The sequence below is a fragment of the Carex rostrata genome, chromosome 12 (assembly GCF_964058835.1).
Source record: "Carex rostrata chromosome 12, lpCarRost1.2, whole genome shotgun sequence".
NCBI classification, from domain to species: domain Eukaryota; kingdom Viridiplantae; phylum Streptophyta; class Magnoliopsida; order Poales; family Cyperaceae; genus Carex; species Carex rostrata.
In genome coordinates this window covers 6,558,110-6,572,577 of record NC_135929.1, presented here as the reverse complement: position 1 = coordinate 6,572,577, position 14,468 = coordinate 6,558,110, and the positions used below count along the sequence as shown (strand labels likewise).

General features: G+C 35.1%; 2 protein-coding genes across 5 annotated transcripts in view; one reads left to right on the top strand and one right to left on the bottom strand.

Moving 5' to 3' along the window:
- LOC144563204 (uncharacterized) overlaps positions 1 to 14,468 on the bottom strand; it is a 93,997-nt gene that overhangs the window by 70,419 nt on the left and 9,110 nt on the right. The gene's annotated exons all lie outside the window — the stretch shown is intronic.
- On the top strand, positions 3,212 to 8,636 carry LOC144563257 (dentin sialophosphoprotein, putative (DUF1296)). Of its 4 annotated transcripts, none has more exons than XM_078312703.1 (10): positions 3,212 to 3,620; positions 4,000 to 4,043; positions 4,310 to 4,472; positions 4,853 to 4,985; positions 5,439 to 5,860; positions 6,278 to 6,530; positions 6,862 to 7,075; positions 7,162 to 7,257; positions 7,373 to 7,852; positions 8,135 to 8,636. In XM_078312703.1, the coding sequence occupies exons 1-10, from the start codon at positions 3,443 to 3,445 to the stop codon at positions 8,495 to 8,497; spliced, it is 2,346 nt and encodes a 781-aa protein (XP_078168829.1). In that variant the 5' UTR covers positions 3,212 to 3,442; the 3' UTR covers positions 8,498 to 8,636. The 4 variants fall into 4 exon arrangements, with proteins under 4 accessions (XP_078168829.1, XP_078168828.1, XP_078168831.1 ...); XM_078312702.1 differs by having other exon boundaries at positions 7,370 to 7,852; XM_078312705.1 differs by having other exon boundaries at positions 3,226 to 3,620; positions 4,310 to 4,445.

Sequence of the window (14,468 nt, the reverse complement as noted above, 5' to 3'; positions counted from 1 at the left end):
TTTAGAGCACTTTAGTGCTCTAAGGAGTCTTAAACTTATTGAACGGGTACTCCTTAGTGCAGCTTAATCTCACTTCCTTAATGCTCCTTTTGCACATCTTTCTTAAGTTTGTTCAAGTGTTTCTTAAGAAAGTTACTTTTCAACTTTATTACTATAAATACAAATTAGTGCAGCTTAAAAATTAAACTTGGACCTAAAAAAGTAAAAATAAAGTGTCATTTTGAGAGCACTTGGGCACAGTCTAGTGTGGACACTTGCTCATTCTTGACTCAAAATGATTAATTTAAGAATATGCTTATATTTTTATTTTATTTTAATATACAAAATAAACTCAATGTCAAAAATTATAAAATTTTGCCTGTCCTTGATTCTTTTTTCAAAGTAATTATATAATCATATCTCATCTAAAATTGTTGCCCCTTTTCTTCTAAACTAGTCCATCCAAGGAAGGAGTGACAATATATTGCTGAGGGGCGGTGGCCAATCATGGGTCGTGGCAAGGAGGCAAGAAAAAAACCCTATCCCGGGTTGTTGTATGAAGCCAGATTATTGACATGTTTTTAGTTGTTGAATTATTAATCCACTCTTCATATGTAGTTGATTTTTATAAGTTAGGCAAATAAACCATTTTTTTAATTTTTTTTTAGAATGAGATGAATGTCAAAATTGTTGGTTTTTTAGAATTTCGCATTTCGTTGATGATTTCCATTACTTGTTGCATGACTGATCTAATCAGTAGCTAAAAATTTGTGAACAAAAATTGAATGTGTGTGAATATGCTGTTGCTTGACATCCGTGTATATATAAGATTGAAAAAAGAGTGGATTCATTGGTTGGTATTATGGATTATTTAGTGTATATCAAATTTTCATATGAGATATTTGAGCAAACCAAATAATAAAGAATTTTCAGTTTAAAAAAAAACTGATAATAACTGCATGGCTTAAAGCATATATAGTAGGTTGTAGGTGTTGCTGACTATGTCAGAATCAATTGTTTAAAACCCGCACTGCATTTTTTATGTTACATATTGAAGACATTGTCTGAAAAAAAGCTGTCGAATTTAATGCATATATTTTTCTAACATGTTAAATGCTATTTCAATTTCGGCCAATTTAATGTTAAACATATCTAACAAATCATGTAACGAAACCTATAGTGGACAACTTCTCCAAATGGTTGTGTGCTCAGCAGGCCACTTTAACAACATCTTGATATGGGGTGTACAACTTTAGTAGAATAAGAAGCATGTTTTTTGAAGAGTATAATGACTCACGGTGTGTACAACTTTAGTAGATTTTAAGATTTTTGAACTATATATAATTGTTATTTTTTCTTTCTAAAGTTTTGAATTAATGTGTATTTTTGTTTCATTCTTGTCATTTATCTTGTTCATTTTTTAATATTGGTTTTTAATATAAGTAATGTTATAACCAAATATCTCACTAATTAATGCAAAGTTTTGCATTGCTTTCCTTTACAAATATTGAAATTAAAGCCTGTATCTTTTGCTCCCTTCTAGTTAAGGCTTTATTTTCTACATAAATCATCAAAATCATCAAAATTCTCTGAATGCTATATGTAGTACTATATAGTGTAGTTTATTTTTGCTAATCAAATTGAAAAATCAATTTTTATGCGATAAAAAACTGCCGGAATCAATTCCTAGTCAATTCAAATTTTACTATAAATCTCAAAATTATTAAAATTTTAAGGATATTTTGCAAATACTGTCTTATATAAGAGAAAATTTTATTTTACTAATTCAAATTGAGACATTAATTTTATGCCATCAAGAACCGTCAAATCACATTTACGCAAATTCCGTAATACTAATTTTAGTAAATTTAGAACTCAATCTAGGTCATAAAATTACCAAAGCTTATAAATGTTCTGCAACTATCTAATAGTTGACTAAAAATTTATTTGTACTAATTCAAGTAGATACATTATTGTTTTTTTTTGTAAGATAGACTTAATTTAATTCTAACTTCTAGTAAAGATCTCACACAGATTAATGTAGCATTTCGGATGGAAATTATGCGATCACCCAGATTATTGATATGTTATTAGAAGCTGAATTATTAATCTAATATTCATAGTTGATTTTTAAATCAGGATTCTAAAAAGCGCGCTATGGTGTTTTCAGATTATAAAAGCTATGACGTTATCAGCGCAATATAGCAATAGCGTCGTTTTTTTGACCGTTCCGCTATAACGCGATCAATGCTATAAACCTTTGTTTTTAAGTTAAGTTAATAATTTTTTTTTTTAGAATGAGATTAAAGTCAAATTTATGAAGCATCTTATTCTTAGGTGACATATGCTGAATTTTGAACTAGCATCCTCCGGCAGAGAGGATTTAAAAAAATGATTTTTTTGCATCAAGCGAAGGAAGTAACTATAAATGCAAGATGTTAATCATATAATATATCCTCTCCTCGGCACATTTCACATTTCATTGATAATTCTCATTACTTGTCGCCTGACCTATCTAATCAGTAGTTAGAAGTTTGTGAACAAAACTGAATTATGCAACAGTGTTTTTGATGGTTTAATTAGATTATATCACCAATATGGGTGAGGTTATGGTAGTATGCATATTAGTGATCGGTTCTCCGTATGGACTAATATCTATCATTTCTAAAATTTAAAAAGTCATCGATCTCCACGTGAATTCAGTGCCATTTATATTCAACTTTCGAAACACAATATGAAATTTATTAATAAATAATCACTAAACATACTGATGCAATAAAAGAGATCACTATTTACAATTTAGAAATAAAGATGTTCTTCAATATCCGATTGAGATGAACATCATCTAGATTGTCCGATCAGTGCACGGGTAATTTTTGAAACGCCTGTCGGTTTTGAAATTCGTGATGATAATTCGGATCGAATGATCCAAATATTAACGAGTCCGTATTCCCCCAGATATATACCTGAGGGCTATATATATAAACGGACGGCCCAGTGGGCCGAACTCAGGGGATCCGTTTAGAGATTCGTGTCAGATTAAAATAACGATCCAGATTTATTATTGCACCTCAGGGGATCCCGAATCCATATTAAACCACATTACCACACCGTCAACTACCTTCGGGCTTCGGCGAGCCGCACGATCGTAGCGCAGGTGAACCAACCGAGTCGATTCGACTAAAGTCCGGCTCGTTTGTAGCCCAATAAACCCGGTTCACGGTTCACCTGCTAAATTTCCCCAGTTTAGTGACCAAAATTAATTATGTAATAATTGATAGTAGACACAGAATCCAAACCCTTCTCTCTCTCTGTCTCCTTCTTTAGCAGTTACCATAACTTCCCTATTTTGCAAAACCCTAGCCCCCTCATCCCCTTCTCCCTCCTCCCCGCTCCTCTCTTGCTGAAAATCACGCATCTTTTGACGCTTGCTTACTCCTGAAGTTTCCTGTCGAACCGACTAATGGTCGTGGGTTCGAGAACGGAGAGTGGCGACGTTTCTGCGATCTCCTCAAAGGATCGTAGCACCGTCAAATCGATCAAGGAGGTCGTCGGAAACCACTCTGAATCGGACATATACGCCGTGCTAAGGGAGACTAACATGGATCCCGACGAGGCTACTCAGAAATTGCTTAATCAAGGTGTTGTCTTTAGTTCTTTACGGTTTAGATTTTATGGGATTCGGCTTATATCGTGTTGTTTTTTGTTAGTTGAATTTGAGGGGTTCAGATAGCGCCGTCTGTGTTGCGTTTTTTATGTAGCATAGTAAGGATTTGGTCTTGGCACCAGGGAATGGGAGGGTAGGCACCAAGATTCAAATTAGAATTGTAATTCTAGTATTAACGACATCTGCTATGATTTCTTCATAACCAAGTTCTCTTTGTTTAGTTGAAAATTAATCAACCATCAGACTGGGATAATCTACCAATAGTCTTGTATTTACCTTTTTTTTGTCTTGCTGCTCAGTCCACTAAGCATGTTTCATCTTTGACCTAGTTTTTGTTATGTTTATTCATGTAGACCCATTTCATGAGGTTAGGAGGAGAAGAGACAGGAAGAAAGAGGTACAATTTTTTAGGGGCCACTGATGTAATACTTGTTACCAGTTACATTAGTATATGCATCTGTAAACCATTTATGCCTCCAGTATTTCCTCTTCTTTTTCTTTTATAATCTGTCGTAAGTTTCATTTGGCTTTCATGTTTTGAGATGCCCCTACTTATTACCAGTTGGACATTGGTACTCACTAGGCACCACCAGGCAACAAATGATGCTATCCATAACCATAAGTACCTTAAATTCTATTTCATGTGTTTTTCAATTTGATCAGAATGGACGTCACAGCAATAATGACACTGATGATATAAAAGTTCATGAAGAAACTAAAACAGAATCGAAAAGGCCAGATAGGTTGTGGGAACACAATGGTAGAGCTGGAAGAGGTGGTTATTCTAGAGCTGGTAGAGGTGGCTATTCTAGACCTACGCTTCCTGGTACTACCACCATTTCTTTTGTATATGCACAGTAAGCTAATGAATTCAATAAGAATGAGGGTTATCTATTTATCTGGTTGGTGTATATTTAGCCTTACCTTAACAACAAGAGCAGGCATGTTCCTGGATCTTGGTTTGTTTTAGCCTTTCCATAACTACTGTGATTAGTTTGCAAAACACCGAGCTGTTCTTTTATCTGTCTTTACTTTGAATTGCTTGATTGAGCCTGAAGCATTAATCCTTAAACCACATAAGGCTCCATTAACTTCTAGCAATTCTTACAACTCATGAGGTCTCCCTGTAATTATGGTCCTGGCATGAACCGATACAAAAAGCCTATTTTGCTCGATTACTAAATATTATTATATTTTGACTATCAGGGCCTGTAAAGGAATTTCGTGTGGTGAGAGACAATAGATTTAAGCAGAAAGTTGATGAGAATGTAACGCCAGCTGTTGGTCAGAGCTCTGATTTATGTAACGGCAAAGTTGCACCAGATAACGTGGATAAGAGGTTTTTATCTGATGCATTGCTTTTCATTTATTTTTCAAAAGATCTTGTGTTCCTAGGATAACACTTGTGCAACTTTATCATTGCTTGCTCATATCAAGAACGTGTTGGAATCTATATTGTAAAAGTCAATACAACTTTTTTAACACAACATAGTTGAAAATTATCTTCTAGTGTTTAAAGGTTCTAAGTTCTCATTATTTGTCTTAGTGCTTTACAGTTGTTGGGAGGCAAGCTGAGTTGAATAAAACATTCTTATGTTAAATTAGGTGTAGAGCCATTATGTACTAGTACTGTGTAACTTGTACTGGTTTTTAACTTGCCTATTAGAAAAGCTTCCAAAGATATAACAACTTCTGAAGAAATTTGTAAATGTTTAAATCACTTCCTTAACTTGTAAATGTTTAAATCACCAAGTTCTATATTCCAATTTTGATTGAGCCAATTTATCTTCAGTTCCAAGGAAGAATCCACCACTCATAAGCTCTCTCCTCTACTCACCACCTCATCACCGCCAGTAGTGGACGGCAAGGATTCTGCTCAACCCAAGTCCAACCATGTTACATCCTTGCCGCGAAAAGAACCACGTGCCGAGATCTGCTCTTCATCAGATCCAATCCATATTAATGTGGGATTGAGGCGCCGTGAGGTTGGGGTAGTTGGATTGCGCAAGCCCAGTGCTGTTTATGAATCAAGAAATTTGATTTCAGCTTCAAATAGCAATAAGACTTTTGCAAGTGAGAGCCAGAGATATGCTAGGCCTAATTCAAGAGGCAATCGTCGCCCTCAGCCTCTTGCATCAGAGGGTGCTACCAGATCAGTCAATGTGAGCCAGTATAACGGAAAGGTCTTTCAGCATTCTGCATCCCATCAGAAAGGTTTTTCCTCTCATTATTAACATGCTCCTTGTCCTTAGTGTCTGGTGTTCCTTTCTTTTTGAACATGAGATCTGCAAGTAATCGGTTGTTTTTTTACTTGACCACCTCTAATGACCAGGCGAGTTCAACTTAAAGACGGCAAACTTCAGGTACTAATGGGTTCTGATGTGTGATAGCTATTTTCTTGCTGTGTACTAATGATGAACCTCCTGTATGTACAATTGGTATTAGTAAGCAACTTGGGGTTTTGTGACAAGTTCATTACTATGTGCTAATTTCTTGTTTTGTTAGTTACCTTTTAGAGGTACATTATTGAACTGCTTTGCCTAGCAAGAGTGATAACCATACGTGAGATAATATGGCGGTAATCTAATTTGTTTGGATTTTTGACTTCTTTTTTATGACATATGATTGCAGCTCAGCAGCCCAACATGGAATGGAGGCCGAAATCAAGCCAAAGTTCCCGAGCTAGCAATTCTTTAACCAACCAAAACCAAACGGAGGTGGCTATCCTATCTGAAAGTCTTGCTAAATCTAATGTCTCGGATGATCAGCATGTAATAATACCTGAGCATCTGCGTGTACCTGACTCTGAGAAAACCAGCCTCGTCTTTGGCAGCTTTGATTCAGTGAAATGTTCAAAGGAGACTAACAATCAGCCTTCTTTGGGGTATAATACTGTTCTTCTCATTTTATTGTTATGATAAGAAATAACCTATATCCTCTTTCAATTATGTGCATCTACTGTCTAGATGTCTCATGCTGGTATGGGTCCAGTACAAAACGTGGCCCAGTAAAATAAAGTCAATGACAAAAATAAAAGATTAACATGTTTTTTTATCTGTACAATTTACATGCTCTAATGTTAAGAAATCATGGTGAAGGATGTTGCTTCCGTGATATAAACTTTGCATTATTACTGGAGAATGACACTTTTCTGCTATATACTCTTTGGCATACAGATATTTATTGTTGTACTAATTTTTATTATAAATTTGTAGCGATGTATTGGAAACTCCAAGTGAACTGGTAAATTCTGGCATTGAGCACATCGAGCTTAATGAAACACAGCTAAGAGCAGATTCAAATTCACAGGGGCTTTCTGATGAGAGCCCACAAAATATTTCTGATCCTGCCCCTGAAAGTGTCTCACAATATGAATCTACCCTTCCCCATGATCTCCAAGAGAACCCTTCTGATATACAAAGCTTCAAGGTACGTATTACCATATCATGTCTTTTGATAGCTTCCTTGAGATAGTTTATTTTTTATTCTAATGGACTTGTGTGTTTGGACATCAGGAGTATGACCCGCACTCTAGATATGACATGCAGTTTCTCAGTTCGGTTGGTGCTGATAGTGTAGGTCCCCAGGATGCTACAGTGATTTCAAATGAGGTAAACAGCTCAGTATCTATATTCTCGCTGTACTTATTGCTCTTATAATGAATAAATATGATACCCAGTATCACATCTATCTTAACTAGCTATACCTATTGTATATTTTAAGCAGGCAATGAGCTCAATAACTGATAACGCTAGCCATATATTGACTCATCCAGTAGCACTGCAACAACATCAAAATGCTGTACAAAATCAGCAGCATCAACAGGTCCCTCAAATGTACCAGCAAGTGCAGCTCTCGGCATTCCCCAACTACGTGCCATATCGTCATGTCTACCCTCCTGTGTATGTGCCGCCACCACAAATGGCTGTGCAAAATTACCCAAATAGTCCTGCATATCCACACCCCAGTCACGGCAACGGCTACCTCTTGATGCCCACCAGTGGCCCAACACAGGCAACAGCTGGTGGGTTGAAGTATGGTGCAAACCAGTACAAGCCAGTCTTCACAGGTAATGGGTATGGGAATTATACAAATCCAAGCAATGGCTACCCAGTTACACCTGGTGTGATTGGGCCTGTTGGTACATTTGACGATTCTAACCGAGTCAAGTTCAAGGATAATAATCTCTACATGCCTAGTCAACAGGTACATATTTCTTCTTGAAATATCTATTTTTCAAGAAGTATCATGCTTACCCTAGGAAGGTTATATGTGGAAACTTTTGTAGAACAACATAGACCTCATGTTCAAAACCTAGAAAGCATAAAAGTATTATCATTTCCCCTTCTTCCCCAAAGTAGTATGTATATAATTTAGGGAAAAGTAGTTGTTTGGGCATTTACAAGGAACACTTGATTGTTCCATTTAATTGAAATCTACTTCTTTATTCTGTCTCGCCTTGTTAACATTTGATCTCTCTTGCTGCAGATGGAAGCTTCAGATATCTGGGTTCAAAATCAAAGAGAATTACCAAACATGCCATCAGGAACATTTTACAACGTACCTGCACAACAGCCAACCCCACATGCTGCAGCATATCTACCTACCCACAACGGGTCTGCTTCAGTAAATGCAGCCCCACAGCCGCCACACATGCAGTACTCTCCTTTGCACCACCCAGGTCAGCCTGCTTCGATGGCTCTCATGTCACCTGGTCCCCACAACATGATGCACCAACAGGTACCTCCGTCGGGTTTAGGTCCAAACATGGGGGTTGGTGTTGTGGGCCCAGCTGGGGCCTTCCAGCAGAACCACCAGCTGGGGCCCATTGGATGGACTGCTAATTTCTGAAGATTTTGACTGCTGTAGTTGCCTTCTGATTTTCCATAAGGGTGATGGTCTTTATATGGTGATATAAGTTTGAAGTTCTGGTTGTAACACAACAAGTGCCTTTGGCAAAGTTTATGTTAATGATTTGGTTTCTCTTTTATATCGGCTTTCTTTATCACAAGAATCCATAATTTTTCCCAATTGCCTGTTGGTGTTGCAATTCTGGTCCATATACTTGACCAATGCAAGTATTTTACTTTTTAAGTAATATTGATCCAATAAGCCAGGGTAGATAAATGCCCTATAGTAAATATAAACCACAGCAAAAAGTTGAACAACGTATGCAATTTCCAAGAAACAAAACGAAATATGTGCGAGTTTTTACTTCAGACTTTATCTAATATATTCGTTTGCATTGTACTCTCTTTATTGTCTTTAAAGTTTAAATAAAGCAAACAATTTGAATACATTTTGACTGTATTAATCGATCTGAATTTGCATCGTACGTCATTGCATATTCGAGTACGAGTTTGAATATTTTATGCGATTCACTGATTCTGAAGTTGATGAGTTCACAGTACTTCTCACCGTGAACGTGTGAAGGACACAGCGTCCAAAGCCCAAGCCCAAAGGCCTAAGGCGTAAGTTCAGAGTCCAAACTCCATCTCTTTTGTAAGTTGCACAAGCCATTGAAGCAACCTAACAAAGATATTTGATATCATTTGAATTCTTTGAATTAATTGCAAACTTCAGGCAATGGTTAAGCATTTAAGTATTTAAGACAAGACCCTCCTTGCTGACTCTAAAGTCTAAATCATCCTAGCTTAGGACACAACTATATCTATGTGCTATTGCTTTACGATTGTTTACTGGGGTGGCGCTGCTTCATTATTATAGCAAGAGGATTCCGGTGCCAAATTATTGTTGAGAAATGAGAACTCTCTTTTGTTAACTAATTCATTGTTTTTTAAGCTTTATTATCTTGTACAAAATAAGGTAAAGAAATTATTTGGAAGTGTAAACGTGCTTGTGAAGAAGATCAAGATTTATGATTAAAATGTCATTTCAATTTCAGGTTTTGAAATATTAATACGAAAGAAAGAGGTTGCATTGTTGCAACAACTTATCACAAGAAATTCTCTCCTCCTAGGACAATGCTTATCAATTCATATAATCATACGTCTTACGCGATTTTTAATGCTATTTGTGTGAATTGTCTAACAAAGTATTATATATTATATCAATGCAAATAAATTGTGTGTAACAACTTTTTTGTTATCTTTAAAATGATTTGTTGAACTTCCGAAGTTCTTCTAATATATATTTCAAATTATATAGAAATTTATTAGTAAAAGTACTTTTGGTATTATAATATAAGGTTGGCTAAAATCAAAACGTTTGTTCCGGAGCCGTGGTGCAATCAATTGGTTTATCATTTTTTAAAGTTCAAATGGTCGATTCAAACCGTTAGATGTGATATCTATATTAAAATGTGCCTGAAGACCAAATTTTACATTTTTTTAGAACTTTTTTACTATTTATTAAGCTAGTTTTAAAATCACTGATTTTAATAAACAATGAAAATTTTCTAAATCATTGAAAACAACAATTTCAAAACTGGCTTAATAAATAGTAATAAATAGTAAATTTATAGATTGAATGTTGAACGGTTTGGATCGAGTGTTTGGACTTTAAAAATATAAAAATCAAAGCATTTGTTCCATGATCTAGGAACAAACATTTTAATATTAACCAAACTCATATAACCTTAAGATACATAGTATTGCTTTTATAATTTCCTCATTTAAGATGTTAGAAAATTTCAAAATAAAAAATATTAGCAAATGAAGAATAATACTTTGACTTGGATCTTACTTGGGTCCGTTGATAGTTATAATTGTTAGGAATCTTGTCTTTTCCTTCCTCTGGATTCATTATACACTTTTGGGTGAAGCTTTTAATTGTTCAGTCATATTTTTATTGGTTTAATAAATAAGCTATTCTGTTTTGAACAAGTTAAGAATGTTGAGGCCTAATAAAACGAGAGTAATTAAAAATGGTAGGCTATATGACCATAAATTTATATAGGCCTTTTATTGAGAATTAGTATTTTTATGGACTAAGTAATTTGGTTTTAGTTATACTTTAATTATTATTTTATTTTTACACAATAAATAATTGAAAATTATCTTTCTAATGATTTCGTTTGTCTATTTTGAACCATTCGTTTATTGGTTTAATGGGAACTATAGTAACTTGTATTTTTTTGCTGAGAAATATATTCACGAGCAAATTTATTTGACATTAGGAACGATAAAAAAATCATTAAGAATAAGAACTAAAGTTGTAGATTTCTTAGTGTTAGAAATAATTGAACCGCAAAATATTCAAGATCAGAATTATCGCAGCGGAATACGACTTTATCTTGGAGGTTCCTTTCACGTCTAGTCCTTCTAAGTCTTCTAGTAGTTTGTCTAGTCCATCCTTTTCTCGTCTATTTTCTTGAACGCTAGTTGGAGACACGCCACAGCGATATACCGAACATGTCCCACTGATTCACAACCGAAGTACCTAGTTTCTCTCTTTTTTAAAATTTCTGTGTGTGTTTCTCTTTATTTGAAACTGTTTTTCAAATGAGAAGTATGTCATCCTATTTATAGAGGATGAAGAGGCTCTTGCGAAAGGTCACATCCTTCCACGAAAGGATACATCCTTTCAGTGAAATGACACATCTCTTCGACGCATCCCTTTGTCGAAAGGAGGCATCTCTACGACGCACTTTTTCGACGCACAATCCTTCGTCACATTAAAAAGTTTACATATCAAAAATTCCAACACTTATAAATCATTTAGATAAACCATTAATCAATGATTAAAATCCATTAACAACAACTTATCTTGAAAAACTATGTCAATAATGTTAAAAAAAAATAGGAGATTGACCAAGTAAGTCATATTTAACCATATCTCAAAAGTATTGATAGAATTTTGAATGAAAAACTATCTGGCTCAGGTGTTCCATTGGAGTCTGAGTCAAAGATAACTTTTTTCAGTTCTTCCTCAGAGAATGGATTTTCTAGATACATTTTTTCTGCCCTGTTAAAATTTCCCCCTCGATCTTGCCAGAATTTGGATCCTGAGAGGCATATTTGATGCCTGGTTCTCCCAAAAATTGTTTGTACTATGTACTATCTTTGTAAATATTTTATTCTAGTCAGAATTGTATCTCCATCTAATAATCTATATATTTTACTTTGGTTTCTTCTATGAGAGGCTACTGTATGAAATAAATTGGTGTTGTAATTACTCTCAGCTAACTTGTTTGACCCTTAATTTTCAATAGGCGAACATATATAGACAAACATATATAGTTAACAATTTTTTTCATTGTTCCATGCGACACTTTAATTCTAACCCAAATCGCTGCTAAATGAATTTGTTGCATAGGAAGTTCAAAAGGATTGTGAACTTCAGGATATCAGTTAAGCTAGATTACAGTGGCAGACTTTAATCAGAGATAGACAAAAAAATATTATTAATTAATTGTTATTTTATTATTTAAAATTTTCTTATTAAATACTAAAATTGCTAACACACTCTTTCTTTAAAATGAAGATTCATTTTATTTCAAAACAATTCGATGAAAGGTCAAGATAAAATCACGGTTTTAAAATCGGAATCACAAGTAGAATCGATAAGTTGACCATGAAATAGAAATCAAAATCAGATGAGTTTTCACACATAATAGAAAAATAAATGAAAAATAAATTATTGTATTAAAATTATAGGAAAAAATAGAAAAAAATAATTTGTTCAAATATATTGAGACAAAAGAATGTCACCTATGTAATCCACTAGTATAATTAAATACAAGCGTACAAAAAATTATACTAATTAATCGATAAGTAATATATAGCATATACATAAAATTCTAAATTAAAGAAAAACTATAGGAAATAAAGAAGTCAGTTGACCACATGTAAGAATCCACTAGTTTGTATTTTGTTTTTGTATGGTGTGTTTTTCTGACCACTAATGTGGCAATTCATGAAAATATATGAAATTGACCCGCTACGTTGGGAGCACCTAAGCACCGTAGTTTAGAAATAGAATAGGAAAACTAATGTACTCAGTTTATACAACCGAACCTGGTCTATTGTGAACCATGCAACATATTTAAAAGTGTTGGAAGAATAATATAGTGAAACAAGTCTACTCAAAAATCAAATGAACTATACCCCTTTCCCAACAGCACGCCTTCTTCTTCAGTTCTTCTCCAAAAACACTTCGCTGTTTTGTCCCAAATGACCAAATCGTAAACCAACAATCTTCTAATAAAGCTTCTTATTGAACTATCCCCCGACTTATTCACAAAGAATTGAGACCCAGTTCTGGGATAGGCAAAAATCTAAATTCAGGGATTGACAAAACTCAAATCTATCCCAAGTATACACGAGTATGGTAGCGTTTTTGAAAATCCAGGGGTAGGCAGTTGCCTACCCCTGCGTTACTGTAGCTTAGCCCATCGTATCTGCCATGGCATGGTGCAGTCGCATGCCAATGAATCCACCACAGTACTGTAACCTAATTACCTGCATATATTAAAGTGATCCAAATCAATACGCCCTCACACATGCTCTAACAGAAATTGACAAAAAGATCCCTATAAAACATTACTTGAATTCATTTGTATCATACAGTTTTTAAGTCAATGCTCTTACATGAATTCATTTGTATCTTACTATGTTGAACTCATCAGGAATTACCTGCACAAGGAGCAAGGGCAAATTATTCGTCTCCAGAGCGGGGAATGTCAACCATGCTTCTCGAAGAACGGAAAGGGAGGGCACAGCAAATTGCCAAACTGCTCAATGCGTACATCGGCATAAGCCTCAACAAACAAAGCATCTTCACCGGTGCACTCGACCACTAGCCTCCTCGACCCATCTTGCACTTCTCTTAACCGGCCAGCTATCGGATAGTAAGGAACCAATGCCTTACCCAAGGCATGCCGGATGATGCTAGAAGGGTCTTGATCTTTCATGGAGGGACTGTGATGATAGAACTGGATGACAGGCAGGTAGATGCGCAATCCCTGTTGGCCGTCTATGTCCGAAAGACGGTGAACTCGTACAGAGTTGGCTCAGCTGGAGAGACCCGCACGGCATCGCTCCTGTGGACATGGAAGGTCAATGGCTCAATGCATTCCAGTTTGCTGCCATTTTAATCTGAAAATATTTTTGTTAATTAAAATCTTTCGCAACCTAGTATATGGAGGTGTAAAGCATAGTTGTGCTATGTTTGAATGTTTGAGAGAGGTTTCGCAGCATGCTTATATTATACAGCGATATAATATTAAACGACTTAGCTGTCTAGAATGGGTCATTTAATAATATTTATATAACATATCCATCCAAAAACATTACGCAATTAAGCACATGCAAGTAGGGGTGAGTAAATCGCTCATAACTCGTGAGCCGCTCATAACTCGCTCATTAAAAGCTCATCTAAACTCCCTCATTTATCCGCTCATTTAAACTCGCTCATTAACAACTCGCTCATTTATTTAATGAGCGAGCATGAGCATGACCCAACTCGCTCATAACTCGCTCATTAAGAATTTGGCACACCTAATCCCTGCCACATTTAATTCTATGTAATTCTGTATAACATCAACCTTGCCTCATTAAAATTGATAGATAGTGAGCATAGTTTCATATTTAATTATGTGTAATATAATGAGTACAATGTAACATTTAATCCTGTGTAATATACTAATATTCATAATTTCATATTCATTTTTTTTGTAAATCGGCAGAACCAAAACCTCCGCCAAAAACCCAAAACAAGTAATAGTCATAACAACTCACTCATTTAAATGAATTATAACAATTTGTTGGATTTTATTACGATGACTTTTAACAAATTTTGTTATGCGTGGACACAGTATATAATTTTGTTATGAGTCATAAGTCATAACTCGTGAGCCGCT

Excerpts from the sequence above, each read along its gene's own strand:
- LOC144563257 (XM_078312702.1), top strand. The coding sequence starts at position 3,443 with ATGGTCGTGGGTTCGAGAACGGAGAGTGGCGACGTTTCTGCGATCTCC. Across the intron at positions 6,531-6,861 it reads AACAATCAGCCTTCTTTGGG|CGATGTATTGGAAACTCCAA; the intron begins GTATAATACTGT and ends ATAAATTTGTAG. Across the intron at positions 7,853-8,134 it reads TCTACATGCCTAGTCAACAG|ATGGAAGCTTCAGATATCTG; the intron begins GTACATATTTCT and ends CTCTTGCTGCAG.